We start from the raw sequence: 21,247 nt of genomic DNA on the forward strand, positions 1-21,247 counted from the left end.
TGTGTGAAGAACAGACATCATTGATGTCAAATCACTGATATGAACTGATAATTCACAGACAGGTTGGATTTAGATTAAACCAGGATTAGGCTTTAGTTAAATTAGTAACTTTTTTAAAATATGCCTTAGAAAGACATTATTGGTGTGCATCTTGAGATGGCACTGAGATGTCACTGCAAGTTCCTGTCAGTTAAGAAAACTCAAACTTGCATTTTAGTCTGGGAGACTTAAGCCTTTTCTGTGAATTTTTGGGTGAACTGTTCCTTTAAGAGCTGCCTAGTTCTCACAGGCTAATAAAAATCTATAATATACGCTTTCATAGTTTTGTATAATTAACATATTACATAAATAAGAGAATGAGAAACCACTCTTGTATCCCCATTTGAGAATCTAAAAATTTAAAGTTTGGAGGGAGATTTACAAGTCTCTAAATAGAAGATTATGCTTATCTTTATTTAGGGTGTGTGATAATGAAACTCTTGCACTTTGGTAATCACTATTTGAGAGTTGCCCTGGGGCAGTTGGGAGGCAATGCAATGCCATTAATATTGATGCCCTGTGGCTTAACTGGGTTTTTGGAGGGACTTTCTCCCACATCAATATTGATGCCATTGCCATATATCCTCGTCAGGCCCTCTTTAAGGATTTATAACAGCTACAGAAAGTGTAGACGACTTTGTTAATATGCTGAGGAAGTTTTGGTCCCAGTGACTGTGCTGGAAGAATTTCTTTTAGTCACAGTCATTAGTTTTATGGGATTGGGATTGCTACCAGGAAGGGTGTTTTGGAAAACGAAATTGATTTCATTTTCAAATGAAAAACTCCTAAGTAAATGGGGTTTTGATTCCAGCACTCCTGATAAGCAGTTGTCCCAAATTTCTCCAGTATGGCTTTGTGTGCTCCCTAAAACAGCCACAGGGCAGGAGCACCGCTTCAGCAGCTGCCTTCCTGACAGTGAGCCAAAAATGAGAGACCTCGTATGCATAAAGACTGACCTCAATTCAGTTTGACGTCTCAACTATTGATCTGGCTGGCCAAACCTCCCAGAGTCAGACCGTTTGCCCTTGTGGCCAGTGTTCAAGTTTAAGCGCTATAGCTGCGGGCGACTTCATTCTTAACATTCGATATGTGTATTGCTATAGTTCATCCAGGCCTCTTGTTAAATTGAGATTGTCACATCAGTTAGAGGTTAAATGTGTGTGACTCAAGCACTTCTCAACAACACCCCATTTGTTTGCTATAGTAGAGTATGGAACAATCACTGCCACGTCTGAATGATTTATGGGGCATGAATCCAGATTTGTCATTTAAACCACAAGCTGAGACATAACATGACTATTAAAACATGTCACGGTCTAAACAATGGTAAAATTGAAACTGAATTTTTATCAATCCGTAGATGTAAAATACATGAATAATATGATACAAACCAAGATGCATCTGCATTCAGACATTTAACTTACCCCCGGGGCACATGGTGCTGCAAATATATTTTATATTCACAATGAGGTCATATTGCATGATGTAGAGGTGAAGAGGTCACTGTTGAGCTGGAGTGACAGTTCTGAAATGAAGGTATAAGTAATTTTCATACTAGCTGCTCTAATGCTGGAAGGGGTCTGGAGGCCACAAGCATGACATAAAACCCTGCCAACAGAGCTCTAAACATTATGGATTAATGAATATTTTCTAAAAGAATTGTATGAAAAAAAATGTTAAAAGTACATTTTGCATATAAGAACATTTAAAAGAACATTTTGCATATAAGCTTTGACTGAAATGGGGAAAATGACATATAGAATCACTTCAAAATATGTAAATATTGTAGCATTTTTGAAAAATCCATTAATAAGAATGACCAACATAAAATAATACATTACGATGGCATAGAAGTCATGGGACAAAACCTGAAACATTTTCTGGTTTGATCAGATTAAAGTTGATCTATTTGAGCTGATAGAAAGCAAATATAACCAAACATCCTGGTAAAATGGTCCTTACCATACATTATGGTGGTGGGAACATCATGAGGAAAACCTATTTTAGTCAGCCAGATACATCTGCATTTTGGGTTCAAATCCATTTATACTTGCAAAAATGTCTCAAAACACATGCCTACAGTAAATCTACAAAGGAGTGGTTTAAAAAGTTATGGCCCAAACCAGAATAAAAAAATAAAATAAAAATAGGAACAAAATGCCAACAGCAGCAATTCTGTGAATGACAGATTTTATTTCATTGATTAATTTCTCCAAACCTAAAATACAGAAAAACATACTTTGATAGAAATATTCTGTGAACTAATACAACAGGTCCTGCTTTCAAAGGTCCCAATGGCTTTTATATCCAAATGCTGCCTTAAAAGCTGTAGTGCCATGTTAAAAAAAAATGTGACAGCGGGGTTTAAACATATTCAGACGAGTGAGAAAGTAACAAAAAACTTGATGAAACCTACAGTATGCTACACAAAATACCTGGTCATCAAAGGCAGACTATTGGCATAATTGAGGTCTTGAGTTTATTGAGTGAATTAGGGTAATCTGTGTCATTTTTTGTGGTTGCCTGTCAAATGAGACTAGAATATGGTAAAGTTAGCATAGACTTGGTTGGCTTGGACACATCAGAGCTTTCCGGCCCCAATGTTTCAGAATACCTTATTTTACCCTAGTGTTTTTCTTGATGCTACAGGAGATACACACCTGTATTTAACAAGACGCATGTGCTCGATACGGCAACATTCTGTCTGGATGTGCTGAATATTTGGATGTAGCTGAGAAAAGCACGGAAAGTGAGGGTTATCTGGCTGGTTTCAAGTGCCTCTTTCAAGTCCTTCAACTTCATCAAAGACCTAAATGCAAAAATCAACTAAACAAACGAAATTTCACCTCAGTCATCGGTTCCACAAAATACTCCCGAGAGTTCAGATGCCGGTCCTACTTTGGCAATGGCTTTCTCTCCAATGAGTCCTGCAAGAGTCACACCTTTCTCTCGGTTTTACTGGGGATGAAATACAAACTTCCACCACCCCAAATACAGCTGCTGGGATCATAATTTCAGTTTTTACTTCGTCACACACATACGGACAGAATCTTGACTCTCCCGTTAATACAAGTGGTGTAGTTTCCAAGGTCCGTCTACAGTTAATAGCTTTTCTTGTAAAGTTTTGGCATGAGCTTTAATGGCTTCTGGTTGAGTCAAAATCAGGAATGAACATTGCACTTTGGGCCAAACAGTCCTTGTTCATAGAAAACCTCTGTGGGAAACAGTTCGGTGTTTGTTTGAACACTGTGGTCCATTCCCATTGGCGGAACAAATGGCTGGTGCTTCAGATAAGTGAGCGGTGATGATGTGGCAGAAAGGGGCGTGGCCTACTGACAGATTCCCTGTATCGGCCATGACCCCATGGAGGTGGGGGGTGTGATTATGAGGATTATGAGGGCGGGATCAGGGCCCGTTCTCGTTGTAATGGATTGAGATGGGCCGGTCTCTCTGGACGGGCATGTAAGGCCAGTTGTAGCTGGAGCCGGAAAGCAGCATGTCCCGCAGCAGGGTCTCGATGGGTGTTTTACCAACCAGCCGCACAAAGAACAGCTGTTCGATAACAGGAGAAGAAACGATGCGCAGGGAGGGTAGCCGTAACAACAGGCGGCCGAATCGGTTGGGTTGATTGGGGTATTGGTTTCGCACGTACTCTTCAAGGGCACACTGAGACTTCTCTTGGATGCTCTCCACATGGGCCACATCAGACAGACCCATGGCATCTAAAGTAGAAAGTAAAAGCAGATGGGAAAATTAAGGACTACTGTACTTCCAATGTGTGTTTCTTTTGCAGTTGTTTCATTGAAATGAATTGGCCACACCCTAAAGGAAGGTGAACTGGAATTGAAATGAAAGAAATTCAAAGAAATTCAACACAGGTAATGAATTCTGTCCATCCATCCATATTAAAATGAAGCACAGTGGTAAATGCATAAACTCCTGCTTAAACTGGATTGTGGGTGCTTATTGAAAGAGACGCAGCTGAAATACTCAAGTGTGTAAAATGGCAGGCTTTTAACCAATGACCTTCTTAGCCTTTCTCTCTGTTACGCTACTCATCATTGGTGTACGCGTACACTTGATCCTGCTGAGCTTCAGTTCTGATAACAAAAGATTAATTGCTTCATATTTCTATGAGGGCGAGGATACCCGCTGAGCAGGACACAACTGCCACTTCTGTCTATGTCCCATGAGTCCAGATAAAGACATCTATAGTTACTGTAGGCAGCGTTTTGTAAGGGGGGCACTGATGTGTCAGTCCCTGGCGTAACGTAAGCACTGACAAGCCTTGCGTGCTTCTACGACAGTCCCCCTTATGCTGGCGTTACATGGCAAAGGCATCTCCCTCTCTTTTTGTGTTTCACAGTGTGAACACACGCTGGGAGCTGCCACTGCACCGCGTCGGGCAACCTGGGCGACTGGCTGACATTAGAGGCCTGTCGAACGATGTGAGGCGATGTGAGGTTTGGGCTGAGGTTACGGGCCACAAGAGTTTGTCTGTCCCTGTTAGCTCATGTTGGCAGATCTCGGCAGGGGGTGGAGGGGGCTTTGGCTGGAATTGCAGGATGGATCACATTGATGCCCTGGGCTACAGAGGTTATGTAGGTCACAGCCAGACTGAAGCGAATCCTTCTTTCCGCAACTCAGCATGCATAATTCAGCCATGTTGGTGGAAGTTGAGTTGGGGTGGGGGGCTGCTTGCCTGGTTTCAATAATAGATGGAAGCATGAAGGATTGAGTGATTAAAAAAAAGAATCGAGAGCGGTGGGTTCAGCCATCCATTTGGAAAAGTGTAAGTCTGGGAAGAAAAAGGATTTCTGACAGGTAGAGCAGGGAATCAGAAATAATCTTAAGCCAGTGGGCAAGACATCTCCGAATGTGAAGCTCTGTGCCAAAGAGATTGGTGTTTGGCACTTTTTTGTTTTTAATGTTTTAGCTGTAACACTTCATAACCAGGTAACTTTTCAATTTGTTTTATTAATTTACCAACAAACACAATTTAAAGCCTCACGGAAAAACCTCCAAATAGTCAATATTGACAACTAGACATAAACAGATCAACAAAACAGCCCATATATTGTATTTTTAAAATGGTATTATTGAGGGTAACTTTGTGCTCCAAAAATGGACTCATAATTGACATATAGTAAATACTTATCAAACCAAGTAGTCTAAAGGTAAGTTATTCTTACCAGAGGTGAAGAGTACGATGGACTTCAGGCAGGAGTACTCGGCCGTGTCTACCTGAAGGGCTTTTAGTTTCTCCACCTGCTCTTGGAAGACGCGTATGTGGTCCATGAAGGCCACTACCCGCTCAGCTGACATGGGAGAGGCGTGTAGACCAGCCGCGGCCAGCAGGGGCGCAACGTGCAGCGGCATAGAGCACTGAGCAGCATTCAGAACAAACAGCTCACTCCACGACATGCGTAAGAGCGCCACCTACACAAAATATAATACAATTATTAATTATTTGATTACATTTTAAATTGAACATTGCTGTCTTTTATTACATTGCTCTCACCATTGTTATAGCAATAAACCAGGCTGGCCCCCCTGGAACTCGATTTCAACCTGTATATGAACCAAGCTTGAATATGCTAAGAGAGTCCTGACAAATTTGCTTTACCTGGTCCATGAGCTGTAGGTCAGGAAAGAAAGGGATGTTCTTCGCCCACTCCACGGCACTGAAGAGTAAACGAGCTGCCAATTCACAGATGTTCTCGATGCCCATTAGGTTGTTGGATTGCATACATTGGGCTCCATAGCGTGAGGTGGGGTACGGCTCGGCCCGTAGAAGCAGAGAAATGAAGCCCGAAAGGTATGGCTGCCCGTTGTATGGGTCAGTCCCGTTGCTCAGGTACTGTCCTGGACTGGACTGCGAGTTGGACATACGACCCCTTTGGACAGCTGAGGAAGTGAAAATAAAAAGCAAAGAGCCATTAGAAGTGGATATGGATGTGATTACTTGCAAACACAACCAGATCCATTCACCAGAATAGATCAAGCAAAGTCTCCTTCTGCTTTCTAATGTCTAAGTGAATCAAGTCAATGCATCTGTGAAACCCATCAGAGAGAAGCCGACCCCTTTGCTATACATCAGTAATGAGTGAGTGAACACTATGGGTGAAATTAGGTTTTTCACACTTCCTCAAACAAATGGTTCAGCCAGAGGCGAAGGGCAAAACAGAGGCCATTCCTGCAATGGCGCAGCTCAGTGCCCATTTGGGAAACACCTGTTTAACTATCCTGCTGTCTGGCCAATAACTCCATTTACTATAAACCAGAGGGAGCATGAAATGAACACGGAATGAAAGAGAGAGAGAGACAAAAACCCAGAGAAAAATGTTATTGCTTTATGTTTCTTAGACATAATAGAGTTTCATGTAAGTATCAACTTTATCTTAGTTGTTTCTCATAAATGACAGATCTGGACCTGGATGTATTATTATAGTTTTATTATCATAATTTGAGTAGAATATATTTTCTGATATATTTTGAAATGCTTTAAAGGGGTCATAGCATATATGTAAAATTATAATTGTTATTAGTCATTTAGTCCATATATGTATGTATGTATGTATGTATGTGTGTGTGTATATATATATATATATAAATATGTATATGTATATATATCACAATAGACATCAAAGGAAGGAACAGTACCAAACAATGCTCTCATTATTTTATGAAATACAATACAATCAATTTCCTTTAGGGAGGAAGGAAGAGAAAGTGGAGAAACAGAACGCTAAGGATTCAGAGACTTTGTTATAGAAACTACATCTAATGAACGCTTCAATAGTGTGTATAATTTACAGCTGAATGAATGACAGAAGCTTGTCCTGTCTTGCACAGCAACGGAGTAAAAAAATATTTTTATGTGTGTTTATTTGTGGACAAACAATAATACACCTATCTTAAGGAAATTCTAGACCTACCATTTAAAAATGTGGGGTACGCAAGATTTTTTTTAATGTTTTTGAAAGAAGTCTCTTATGCTCACCAAGGCTGCATTTATTTGATCATCATTACTTTAAAAACAGTTATATTGTGAAATATTATTTATGTTTTAATATATTTGAAATGTAATGTACTCTTGTGATGCAAAGCTAAATTTACAGCATCATTACTCCAGTCTAAATTGTCACATGATCCTTCAGAAATCATTCTAATATGCTGAATTGCTGCTCAAGAAAGATTTCTTATTATTATCAGTGACAGTGTTATTCAATATTTTTGTGGAAACCCTAATACCATGATTTCTTTCAGGATTCTATGATGAATAGACCGTTCAAAAGAACAGCGTTTATTTATAATATATTCTTTAGTCACTTTTTATCAATTCAATGCATCCTTGCTGAATAAACATATCAATGTCTTTCAAAAAATATCTTACTGATCCCAGAATTTTAAACAGTAGTGTAAATATAGTATCTGAAGGAGAATTAAAATTTCTGAAAAAAGCCAAACACTGGCATGTTAAATTAATGGTGAGGTGGGTCATTTCTACACCACTATTGGCACCAAACAGAATTCCAATCAGTTTGTTTGAGCAGCCAGACTGAGTTTGATAAAGAACTTTGAGTTTGGGGACAGGACTACCTGTTAGTCTAAAACAAACCAAGGACAGGTGATTTTGGAGGTTTGGGAATTTAAAATGGACCCGTTTCTCACTTTATTATTTCTCTCTGCATACAACAGGAAAACTATTATTATTATTTGTTTAAACTGCAAACTCAGGCCCTCTAGCAGCATTATTTAGTCTGAGCCACAGTTAAACAGCATTCTAATGAGGCTCTGAACAATTTAAATTGTGAACGTTCTTCACGTGTGTAGTGGAATTAACACATCACTTGCATTTAGAGGTCAAAAGTTAACAAAGCTGGACTTTCCAGTTCCTCGTTTGCGTTCTCTCACTGTTTGTCGTTCTCTCCTGAAACTGGTTGTGATGAGCTCCGACATGCCATAAGATGAGGAGGGCGGGGGCAGGTGCACAGTATTTGCTGAGCAAAAATGTGACATTGAGGTGTTCATTTTACTATTATTTATATATTATTATAATGTTTATTAATATTTTGAATTAGCTTTTATTTTTTCATGTTTTATTTTTTTTATTAGTTCTTGATTTTTTTAAATGCATGTATAGCTTCAATTTACTGTTTATTTCATTTTTGTTTGTCATATTAGTACTTGCCAAGGAAACAATTTATCTTTAAAGGTTTTTTTAAGATTGAGTTTTCCATCTAATATTTTTATTTAATTTAATTTCAGCTTTATTTCAATCAATGAATTTTTTTATATAGTTTTAGTTAATAACAACACTGATTATCAGCATAACAATAGAATAAAACTACTTTTGTTATGCCTCCGTTTTATTTTAGTTGGATATAATGCGAAAACTTAAGCATCGTAACATTTCCTTGTTTCACAGTTTTTCAAGACCATAAAATTTGAAATCTATTCGAAAAAGAAAGAAAAAATCTAGGTCTCTCAGACTTTTTGACACTGCTGTATTTGAAGAATCATAAAGCATTATGTTACACAGCAAACCAGAGTCTCCTCTGGCGGAGGTCACCTGTTCAAATGGGTTGAACAGCAGGATTAGCCAATCGACCAGGTGGCAGGGTGATATTTACCCAAACCCCACAGAGAGCCGTCACATTTGGACTTTGCTATGATCCTGTCTATTATTAATGTTTACTTTCCATTGACCTATATTTCACCCTGCACGTGGGAAGCGAGTGACTTCCAGGTCATGGGATGAAGTCACAGTTTCAGCACGTTTCCTGAGACGCTCGGCAACGGCAGCACATGGCGGACATGCACTGTTAACTACTGTACATCTGCATGCATGCTGCCAACATCCAATCCTCTTATGTGACATTTTCACATCTCAGGCTATTCTGCATGAAATTGGTTACTAGGTGGCTGCTTACAGTGTTATTTTAGTGTCTATAATCGTTTTTATTATTTATTATTAATAGTATGAATATTTCATTTTAATTTTAGTTAAGTTTTTGTAATTGTGTTATGTTTTTATTTTTTTAAGTACCCCTATTATGCTATTTTAAAAGTTCCTAATATTGGTTTGGAGGACTCCTGCAACAGGTTAACATGCATTCAAGGTCAAAAAACACTTTTATTTTTTATTTTCTCATAATAAACATTGCACTTCATTAGAAGATTCTGTCTCTCTAAACCCCTCCTTTCCGAGAGCTTACTGTGCTCTGATTGGTCAGATGGCTGTTTATTGTGATTGGTCGACAACTTACACCGTGTGTCAGAAACAAAATGCCAATTACCATATCTGAATTTCAGCACTGGATGCTTCGGGGCTTGATACACAGTGATATGAACAGTAACAATGGCTCGGTTTTACCATATCAATTCCAGCGCGAGTCCTCTTCCTTTAGAAGTGCATTTAAAGTGGATTTGCAGTGCAGAAAAACTGCATCTTCTCAACATGTCGACAACACGAACCAAACTCTTCCAGGCCTCAGCGACAACTACAGTGTTTGAGTGCGGGTCAAGGTAAACATTGTTTATGGGCAGCCAATGAAGACCATAGGCTAGTATTATGGAAATTTGATTCCAACCTACGTTACAGGAAGTGGGCCTGGAAATGCTGACGACTCATTTCTGGAGTTCAGAATCGATTCTTTCTTTTAGTAGGAGACGATTAATTTATTTGTCATGCACTCTGATCTTTACATTTTTCACAAGCAGCTATATTACACACTACATGGAATGCTATATTCGAATATGTTGCTCAAATTCCTCATTCAATTTAAGTCTGAGATTTTGTATGGTACCCCTTTCGCATGTGAACATCAGACTTTCTTAAGTCTGTGGCCGTTTTCTAGTTTTGACAAAGGTCACGGCCTTGCACAAGGAGCATTCCAGCAGATGCACGTACTTGCAGAAGCCTGTGGAACTGACAAGCCAATCAAGCTGCTTTCTTTCAATCAGAGGCGCCCTTTGTCAGGCTGGAATGTCAGTCATGTCAAGAGCAGCCGTAAGGTGTAAAAACAGGTAGAGCGATCGAAGATGAGGAGTGCTAGGAGGAAGATCATCTCTGAACGCGCTAGCTGAATCCTCCAGGTCTTGAGTTGCTACATTACAGGTTCTTAAGATTTATGTGTTGGCGCAAGGTAAAAGAATTCTGTTATTCACATTTACGCTCCATGAAGGTTTTTCAGAAATGTTCCTTTGTGTTGCAAGAAATGGGATTGGAACAACCTGAAGGTGAGTAAATAATGATGACAGATGTTTCACATCAAAATTTATGCATTTCTGGGTTCTTTGAAGTTTCTACAGAACATCCCCAGAAGGTTATCTCATGTGTAATCAGGCTGCAGAACCATCTATTTTTTTTTCATTTTCTGTTGTCTGAAATCTCCACTAAAAAGTACATGCGTATGTGAGGGTCTCAGTGGAAACAGCAGCGTGATTCTGCCCCATTCATTACTAAACGCATGTGATGAACACGTAGGAGGAGAGAGTGGGTGGAAAACAAAGTTTCTGAGTGCTGTGGAAAACAAAGAACCTTAGATCGAAATGCGTATGACCTCATCCACAACAAGCATAAGTTATGCAAAAGTTCAAGAGTTTTAAGGCTACCAATGATCTATACTATCAAAGACTGATACCTGAACAATTTACTTTTTTTTGAAGAATGATGAGTAAAAAGTTTTAAACATAAGTTCAGTCTGGCTTGTTCATCTAATCCTTTCAGTCATATTCCATAAGCATCTGCTTACCTCAATCCTGTTACAATTCTTTCTTCTTCTTTCCCATCTCCACCTTTATTCCTAATCCTAATACATATATAATCTGTATTATAATCATGTAGTCATAAACTTCTGCATTAATACTGCTATCTCTCTTTAATCAAGTGCAGGGAGGTACTGTATCTTAGGATGTGTTCACACTTGTAGTTAGGTTCGTTTGGTCCGGACCAAAAAAAATAAATGTAGTCCTGATCGGCTTAGCGTCCGCATTTTAACACGGAACCTCATGTCATAGGGATATGTTGATGGTCAGCTTTTGGTCAGACAGAACTTACCAAACATCCAAAACAATGCTGTTTACCGAGCTAAATGCACTCATTGTATGTGCATAGCCGACATATGATGGTATTTTGACCAGCTGAGAACTCGTGAAGAACTTATAAAATGTGTAAAGGAGTGAAAAAAGCGTCAGGAATCCCTCCCTCACACACAAACAGAGATCTGCTGCGAGGAGATGCGGTTCTGATGCCTGTACCGAACAGTGATGGGAAACATTGCGACTATGACAAGAAAAAAACAGATATGCTTGAGCATTCTGTCCTTTTTAGGGTTGCATCTTAAGTCATGTCCCGTTTTTGGTTTGTTTACACGTCTTTGGTCCGTGTTGCTTTCATATTTCAGTCGAACCGCATCAGAGTTTGGTTTGGATTGGAAGCGGACGAGACTCATCTTTTCAGCATCTCATGTGCGCTTGTTTGTGCACAGGGTTCAGATGGCAGCGTTCACACTTATTCAAATGAACCGCATTAACTGAGCAATCGACCAAGGTTTGTTTTAATCAAACCAAACATGCAAAGTGTGAACATATTATAAGAGCTCAAGTCCTGTGGACAGCACGCCAAATCCGTTTATATACTTGTGAGAGACAAATCATTAGCAGGATTACATCAACCTGTAATGACCAGGAACCAACCAATAGAAGAAAAGCCGGCTCTGTGAGTTACAGAATCTGAACATCTAAAAGATGTTTTTTGAAGTTTCATGTAAAATACAATGTTGAGAATCCAAGAGGCGACACTAAAGTGAAAATTGTATCACAACCCATGAATACATATGATATTTATATAGTTTATTCATTTATCTACATATGTATTTAACAAAGACTGTGAGCGCCTTAAAGATCTAGTTTGAATCTGGAATGGAATCTGTAAGACAGTCATATAGATATGTGAATGTTAATCATAAATTGAATGCACAAGGACCAAAGTATATGAGCCAAAGTGTTTTGTTTGTTTGGCTCAAATTGTGTTATGACTGCAGAACATCTCTAAAGGCTCAGTACAAGGTGCTTCTCTACGCGAGTGACTGAATTACATAATTCAGAGGAGATATCATTTATGAATGAAAAGAAGAAGCGAGGCTGCATGTGTTCCTGTCTACATCTATTTTGTCTGTACAAATCCACACTATATAAAGTATCTTTCAAAGTTGTAAATAAACCAAAGATTATAAGAGAACAAGAAAATACTATTTCAGTTTATTTTTGAGTGCAAAAGTGCAACCTAACGGGCCTAAAGAGTGAAGATAAAATGCATATTATTGATTTAAGTGAATGCATGCAGACAGGTAAAACAAACCAATGTCTTAACATGTTTTAACTGTTGAGGCGGCTGATGTTTCACAGCTACACGAAGGCACTGTCACTCGAATGATTTCAATGCTTTCATGTTTTAGTTTCAAACAGATTCATCACACTCTAGGGGATAAGTTGTCACTGTGGAATCTGCTATCATAGGCAGTTAATTAACATTAAAAAGTTAAATAAATATGAGAGACAATAAAACATATTATTATTAATGCATTATACAAATACTTAAACCAATGTTGAAACCAACAAACAAAACCAGTGGGTATTTTGACAACTTTCCTTTGTGACAAATAGCCCCAGTCTCCTTTATGCATTAGAAAACTCAACAGAATGATTGGAAAATCCATGAAAGAGCCAATACGTTAATGACTGAGTTGAGGTGTTAGAGATGGTTAGCGTCTACTTTGACGGAAATGCAATATTATAACAGGCTACAGAATAATTCTGGGCCATATTCATCATTGAAACTGTCTTCTTATACACAGCTCATATTCACGTCAAAGGTCAACAGACAAGAGAATCAGGAGACTGAATGTTCTTTTAGACTGAACTGAAGGCATGACTAGATGAATTTTCCCTGCAGTGATTTTCAGAACCAAAACGAATTAGGATCTTTGCTGAGTTTTCACCATCATCGGCAGAGTGGACGACTTATCCACCACAATTATTTTAAAAAAAACACTAGTATTTTTATCTACATTTGAATTAAACCTGACTTTGCAAACTGATCATGCCACAATTATAATTTAGACTCCAGATGTCTCATCTTAATCTGCAAACAAGGAAATTTGTTTGATTTGTAAAAAAATATATATATTTTTTTCTCTTGCAGTTGAATGTTATTTGCACAAATAAACAACCAAATAGTCAAGATTAGTCTGAATTATATTTTCAAACAAACACATTATTAAATATATCATTAAATTAAATTGGTGCTGCAATGAGCTTTTAAACACAGTGGCTGAAAGAAAAAAAAAATCCATCCATTACTAGTAAATTCTACACTTATGTTCATCATTCTTATGAAGATCCTTTTCTTGGGCTGCTATTTTGTTCTTTGGAGATTAAACAAGTTTTTAATGTTACATTGCATGTTATTCAGATTAGAATATGTTTTTTGGGTTCTTGAAGCAACAATAGATATTTACTGTACAATAAAAAGTTATTTGAGGAACTTAGAACTTGTTTGTGTATTTTCTGCAAGATTTTAGTGAGTTTTGATCAGATTTCAGAGTTTCCAATAAAATGTCTTCCTCAGTTGAAAAGGTGCAATGAAGTCATCGCCACTTTGATTTCACAAGCAGCAATTCCATTTAAACTTTAAAATATTTTCCAATTCTAGTAGGAATTCTACATGTAAAAAAAATTAAAGTGAGAGTAAAAAATGGGTCACTTATACAAACATTTTCCCCAAAAATATCAGTTAAAACAGTTAACCTCAGACATCAAGATATGTTTAAGAAATATCTTTGATTTATAGTCTATATAATTTTACAATAGTAACAATAATTATTTTATGATAATTAGAACCAAAATGTTTAATATGATATGATGGTTGTTGCTTTTTATTTTTTTATAGTTTTTGTTCTTTGGAAAACCACTGGTGCTTAATTAACCCAGATAACAAAACTGATTGGAAGAATCTGTAATGTCAACTTTCTGTATAAAGAACTTTTTAAATCTCCAAAGAACCATTTAGCTACAACTCAAGAACCCTATACAACCAAAATGGTCTTGATTGAAAGAGCTGAACATAAGAACCACTATAGCCATTATTTCGAAAAACAAAGGATTGGTTTGATACCATTTTTTGTAACGTAGGGCCTATCCCAGTTTCAACTATAGCATTTGAATCATTTCACATTTCTGATCAGGTTTGTCTTACTACAGCTTTTACCATTGTATTTGTCAATTGCACGCAGCAGTTAAACACTGTGAGATCTTACCCTCTCTCCTCATTCCGACTTTCAAGCACTTCTTCAGCCGGCAATACTGGCACTGGTTCCGATGGTGCTGGTCAATGGGACAGTCGCGGTTCCCCCGGCAGGTGTAACTCAGGTTCCGTCTCACCGAGCGCTTGAAGAAGCTCTTGCACCCCTCGCACGTAAACTGGCCGTAGTGTTTGCCGCTGGACTTGTCCCCGCACACCATGCAGTCCACATTGGGAATTTTGTCCCCGGAGAGCGCATCGTTGCCCGGGGTTGAACCCGAGGGAGTTCCCGGTGTCCCGCCGGGCTCCTGACTGCACATTTGCAGCTGGGATCCGGGATCGGTCGAAATGTTCTCTTGCCACTGATTTACTACCATTGCCATGCTATCCCGCAACACTTTCTGTGGTAACGACCGATACAATGCGACTCCTTTCAAGCGGGGAGGAGGAGATCTAGACGAGGCGCGCGGCGCTTCCCACCTCAAGGACCTTTCTACGTCAAAAACTTTACTTCTCTACTCACAACAGTTCTTGAAATATTTACAAAGCAAACGAGAGGGTGGCATAATTATTGCGTGAGAAATCCCAAAAACATGTCCAAGTTTCAGTCGCTCCGAATACGGTCAGTTTTGCGCGAGAATGTCCGAGCGCGTAGGCTATGTCGCGTCACAAGAGGACCATCCGTGTTTGAAACTTCACGATCTTCTCGAAATCCCACGTTTGAAGTTTAATATGAGATTGTGAGAATTGTTATTATTAGGTATTTAACGGAAACTATAAAAGAACGCGTTTTCCAAAACTCATACTGACACCATACCTAGTCGTAGTCTTCGTCTGAACAAGACAGCATGCGGAATATTATTGTGAAAAAACGTGTAAATAAAATGAAAATGAATAAACGCTATGAATTCTTTCCATATGACACAATTCTTTGTACCAGGAAAGTCCCTAAATAATCCGTCAAAACTTGTAGGTTGTTTAGAAGAGGAGATTCACTGCGTTTCACCCGCCAGCTGTCCGATTCATCTCTGAGAAGCGTAGTTAAGAATTCGGTGAAAGTGACACTAAACAGCCGTAGTTCCTGAAGCTCCGCCCACCACATTGCATATAAGGACATAGTGACCATATTAGTGTATGATGCCTTCACATGGGGCGGGGCTTTGATACGCTAAGCTCGTCAACTGGTCAGTGGAGGTGCTAGAAAAAAAGTCTTTGTCCAATTGGACAAAGGCGTTGCTCTGGCACAATTAATGTGAATTGTTTAACAATCTCAAGCAGAGAGAAACTCAAGAAATCTTGACAAAAAGACATTAACACTGATTATTTTTCATTATCATTATTTGCCGGGACAAAAAAGAGGTACTGAAAGTGGCAAAAAAAAAAAAAAAATAGTTCCCAAGAGAATTCCTAAGTATTAATCTGTTATCTAACAACAAACTATTCATGATTAAACTATTCATTTCGATAGGCCTATATGTACAGAAACTGTGTTTTGATGTTTTCAAAAAATATGCACATTTGCACAATTACTTTCATCAGAACAGTTCATCACCCAAAAATATTATTAGGAAACAAGTATAGTTTACTGTATGTTACATTTCAATAATAATATTAACAAATTGTGTGCATTCAGTTGAACATGAATTTCAGTGCATAAAACACTGTCAAGCATGAAATATATAATGCTAAATAAGCAAATAAACAAGCAAAAATAATTGTACATTGATGTCTACTTAATTATTACAAGAGAGAAAAGAAGGGATTATTTGTTAGCTACTTTGTTTTTATAAGCGTGTCGTTGAGGTGTTGGAGTTTACACCATTTGACAATGGCTCCTCGCAGGAGACTTCACTTCTGTTAGTTTAGTCTGTAATGAGCATTTTGGGAATAGCACAAAAGGCCACAGTGTAAATTACAGTGACATGCACTGCGTTTTACCATTACACCTTAAAGCTGTGAGGAAGTGTAAATGTTAAAGACGTTGAACTAACTGATGACATAATTTACTATTTTTAAGCCTTGTTTATGCACTTAAAATGTGCATCTGGTGTAAATGATTCAGCATTACTTCAACAAGAATAAGTGGATTGTCTTAAAAAATAGATTGTGTAAAATCATGTAGTAAATGTGGACTGAATTTATTGTAGAATTATTTTAGGAATCTGTAATTCTTCGGATCAGCTGTGGTTGTGTTAAATGTGCTCTACACTGTAAAAAAAATTGCTGTAGTTATGCAGCTGTTTGCCAGTAACTTACTGTAGATTTAAATTGATGTATATTTACTGGCAACAGTTTGTTCAAAGTTAAATGAACATTAAACATTAACAAGTCTTTGTCTTTACAGAATAAAAAAAATAACAATCTAATGCAAAGCATTCTGGGAACCAGAAATTTTCATCAACCTTTTTCTGTTTTTTTCCCCTTCAGATTTTGGTTCCCAGAATGCTTTGCATGAGGCTGTTATTTTAGTTTTATTCTGTAAAGATAAAGACTTGTTAATGTTTAAGTTCATTTAACTTTGAACAAACTGTTGCCAGTAAATATACATCAATTTAAATCTACAGTAAGTTACTGGCAAGCAGCTGCCAGTAATACTGTAATTTCTACAGATTTTTGACTTTACTGCTTAATTAATTTAAACTGCATTTGCTTTTTACAACGTACAACCTTTTTATTAGTGTTTGTAATGAATCCAACTATTTTCAGACAGAAAAGGTTAAATGCTCTTCTTTTTGCCAGCACTTTGTCATATCATGGAAATTATGAGGAAACTCATTCACTCTTACAAATAAGGTTCCAAAAGAGAGACTTTCACAGTGATGTCATAGAAGAACCATTTCAGGTTCCCCAAAGAAACATTTTTTTTTCTTAGTGTGAAGAACATTTTAATAATATAAAAAATCTTTTGTGTAATGGAACAGTTTCATGGATTTTAAAGGTTCTTCATGGAACCATAGATGCCAACAAATAACCTTTCTTTATAGGTATAGCTAGGAAAAACATTTAACTCTAACTATGATAAATAGTACACATTCCTAATACAGTGGACATGATTTGGACAAGCAAACTAGGAGGTCAAATAGAGGTAATGGAAATGTTTAAAGTAATCACAATGCAACAAGTTATAAATAAGACTGCTTTGTTAGTAAGTTTTAATATATCCATTGTTGCATTACAAGTAACACAAGTTAAGTAATCTGATTACTTTTTCAAGTAACTAGTAAAGTAACACATTACTATTTACATCAAAATACAGTATCTGGGTTATTTTTTTTTTTCTTCAAATAAGCAACGCAAGTTACTTTGTTTTCCCATTTAATGACTTACAGCTCTTCTGTCCCCATGTTGAGAGAAGTCGTGAATAAGTGCAGAGGCGTTGGTATGGTTATTGTAGTTGTAGCACAGGGGTGTCCAATCCTGCTCCTGAAAGGCCACTATCCTGCAGAGTTCAGCTTCAACCCCAAATAAACACTCCTGAAGCAGATAATCAAGGTCTTAGGTACACTATAAACTTCAGGAGGAACTCTGAAAAGAAACTCTGCAGGACAGTGGCTCTCCAGGACCAAGTTTGGACACCCCGGTTCTAGACTAAATGTGAGCAGGCATTTACTCATCTCACTTGCACAAAAACAGATTCAGTATTCCTCTGAATTAATAAAAACTGTGAAATGCAAACTCAGAATATCATGCAAACCTGCAATAATTAAATATGTAAAATAACACAAAATATATATTTATGTATTTAATCTCACTTTATTAATGTCTTTGCTGTTGACCTTCGATGATCCATGTTCAACTGTAAAAATAAGCAAAAATGACTTTAGATAAACATCACATTGGTGTTTCATTTTTTATTTTTGCTTAAGTGAGAGTCAGTGGCGTAGCAAGTCAGTCCCGGGCCCATATGCAAAAAAAAATTGTACGGGCCCCCCTAACCCTGCCCCCCAAGTACATTGAAGATTAATTTATAGACTTTCACTGTAGTGTATCAAGAAAATACCATAAAAAACACTCTACCCAACAACTTTTCACAACCAGAACGGAACAAAAACAAGTCTAAAACCAACCAAGGCTCACCCAATGTCAATAATAAACTACTGGTCTTGGCACCGCGGCCCAAAATGTAAAAAACATAAAACTACTTACTCATTTAGTTGCATTCTCCGGGCCTTTCTTTCGGCAAATTTATCCACGAGCACGATGTCACTGGTGTTTAATTCATGGCTTTGTGCATTCTCGATGGAAATAATTGCCCGTCCCAATAGTCTGTTTATTAGCTTCAGTTTTGAAAATGAGGGCTCCGCTGAAGCAACAGAAGGGATGGTAAGAAAGAGAACTAAACCGGTCTATTTTAGTTAGTTTTTGTGTCGCAACTAACTTCTCCACCTTCTTTTTTCTCTTTAAGGCCCCACTTTTATGTTTGTATTTTTCCATCCTTTAATGTTCAATTAGCTAGCGTCTAGCAACCTCTCTCACACTGTGTTTTCTTTTTTTAATTTGACGCGGCGATGCCGTAAAAAATGACGGTACAGTTCTACGGCAGCCTCGGGGTGCAAAAAATAATAAACGCATAATAAATGCACACAAGAAATGACGGAGAAATTAGACATTATGGAGAAACAAGAAATTATTACACATGACATGCATACAAAAATATATTGATTGTGGCTACACTTTAAAAATGAATTAACCTGTTTTAATTAAAAGTTCCCCATGGGCGGGCCCCCTATCGGCCCGGGCCCATTTGCACGTGCATACCCTGCATGCCCAGACGCTACGCCACTGGTGAGAGTGTTGAACTTCTCCTGTGTCCTATTCTTCTAAAGTCCAGAATGGCAGCACAGCTGAAAGTTTATACGAATTATGCAACACATTACTCTCCATAAAAAGTTACAGAGTAATGCAATTTTTAGGGAGTAACCCAATATTGTAGGACATTATAACTTTCCCCAACACTGAATATATCTAAGAGGACCTCAATAGCTTTAAGAATTAAGCATTTATATTTTCCCACCTCCGCCAAAATCTTCCAAAGTCACTGTGGGACATTTCCTCCATTGAGTAAGTGCAGTATTCCATTAACCAGTTTAAACAGTTATGCTTCCCTCTCTGTCCAACGTTACATGCAAAGTAAACATTCATCTTTGTGTTGATGCCTTAGCAAAACAATAGCAATAAAACAATCAAAACACTGCCAGCATTATTTACAATGAATTAAAACATGTTTAAATATGAAGCGTATAGTAAATAAATGTAAATGAAAGAAAATGAATTATTTAGATGTGCTCACGAAACATATGGTCCCCGATTTTGCAGCATGCAAATAGAAAAGCTCATTGTTATTGTTGTCCCTGTTTAGCACAGCACTTCTAGCGCTAGAGGCCATAAAGTTGGCCTTTAGCTTAGCTTAATTGTTGTCACATGTAACCCTACCTGTCCCCCAATTAGCCTTTTGACTGGCTATTAGATCATTCTGTGGCATACTGACCAAGGGCGTTATTCGGTGGGGATGGTGATTATGTGTAATTCTATACAGTGATGGCATTTCAAAAATGAATGGCTTTTTAATCTCATTCAATTATATTAGGGGTTCAGTTAAATAAAAAAATACTGTCACTTATTTACTCACCCTCATGTTGTTTCAAACTCGTATGCTGTTATTTTTTTCTGTGGAACAAAAAAGGAGAATTTTTGAAGAATTATCATGCAGCTCTTTTCCATAAAGATAGTTTATAGTCATAATTTCTGTCAAGCTCCAAAAGAACAAAAAACACCACAAACTTAGTCCATACAACTTAGTCAACTTGTGTCTTTAGTGGTCATAAAATCTCTTTGTATGAGTAACATACCAAAAGTTAAAAATGACTTGATCTTGACATGACATAAGTGAGAACTTGAATCTGAATGTGAATAAATAAGAACATAAGGGTTTGGAACAACATGGGGAGAGTAAATAATGAAAAAAATCCCTTTATTGAGCAATACTGAATCTGTAAAAGTGCCACCAGATATCTCTTGTATTGAATGGAGCTATATAGAATTGTATGATCATCCTGAGAACAGTTATCCATGTGTCAGATGCATCTCTGGCTCTGACGGATTGTGAAGGTGTGTGCACTGGGATGAGGTGACTGATGACTACAGCAACTGGCACAGTGACTCCCAGTTTGAGGTCAGGGAGTAAACATGACCACATAGCATGGCCTAGGAAATGCAAAGGCCACTGGTTTGCCGGTTAATTTATGGAAGCTCTGACAGTTTGTGACCCATGATTCAGTGCCCCTGTTTCTGACGTGAAAGACAGCCCAGTCCAAAAATGTACCCATGACCAATCACTTAGATAACCCGGGTGTGAAGCAAAACATGGTCTGAAGGTCCACTTTCCGAAGTAGAGAATGATCAGTCATCTATTCACCTATTCAAAGATCAATTAAAACCTCAGAACAAAGACAAAAATAAATGTTTTGCAACTTGAAAGTATCAACCATAATCTTAAAATCATACAATGATCTTAAAATGTAGATGATAGATGATATATGATAGATAGATAGATAGATAGATAGATGTGTCTGTATGCACAATTCCCATAGTTTAATATATATTTATACACAAATATATATATTCCTTATATAATAACAATTATTTGTTATTATAATCATGATTTGAACTGTTTTGAAACAAAATTATCACTCTCACTCAATCTTAAAATCAAAATTTTATCCGTATGTAACCATAAATATATATAGCCTATATTTTTTTAAAGAAGTCTCTGATGCTCATCAATCCTGCATTTATTTGATCAAAAATACAGAAAAAACAGTAATATTGTTTAAAATTTTAAAAATTTTCTATTTTAATATACTTCAAACATAATTTACTTCTTTGATGCAAAACTGCATT

The 21,247-nt window shown here is 37.5% G+C and overlaps 1 protein-coding gene across 2 annotated transcripts in view; it reads right to left on the reverse strand.

The window, feature by feature from the left end:
* Positions 1–2,215: 2,215 nt before the first annotated feature.
* nr2f5 (nuclear receptor subfamily 2, group F, member 5) overlaps positions 2,216–21,247 on the reverse strand; it is a 43,642-nt gene continuing 24,610 nt past the window's right edge. Inside the window, exons 1-4 of one of the 2 annotated variants that reach the window (XM_077214652.1) lie at positions 14,364–15,396; positions 5,666–5,946; positions 5,232–5,478; positions 2,216–3,761 (exon numbers count right to left, since the gene is read on the reverse strand). In XM_077214652.1, coding sequence (XP_077070767.1) covers positions 3,445–3,761; positions 5,232–5,478; positions 5,666–5,946; positions 14,364–14,730 — 1,212 coding nt within the window. In that variant the 5' untranslated portion in view covers positions 14,731–15,396 and the 3' untranslated portion in view covers positions 2,216–3,444. Of the gene's footprint in view, positions 3,762–5,231; positions 5,479–5,665; positions 5,947–14,363; positions 15,397–21,247 lie in introns of those variants that run through there. The other variant, XM_077214653.1, reaches the window with a different exon arrangement.

The sequence above is a fragment of the Siphateles boraxobius genome, unplaced genomic scaffold (assembly GCF_051911475.1).
Source record: "Siphateles boraxobius isolate OS27281-9 unplaced genomic scaffold, OSU_SipBor_1 68, whole genome shotgun sequence".
NCBI lineage: Eukaryota > Metazoa > Chordata > Actinopteri > Cypriniformes > Leuciscidae > Siphateles > Siphateles boraxobius.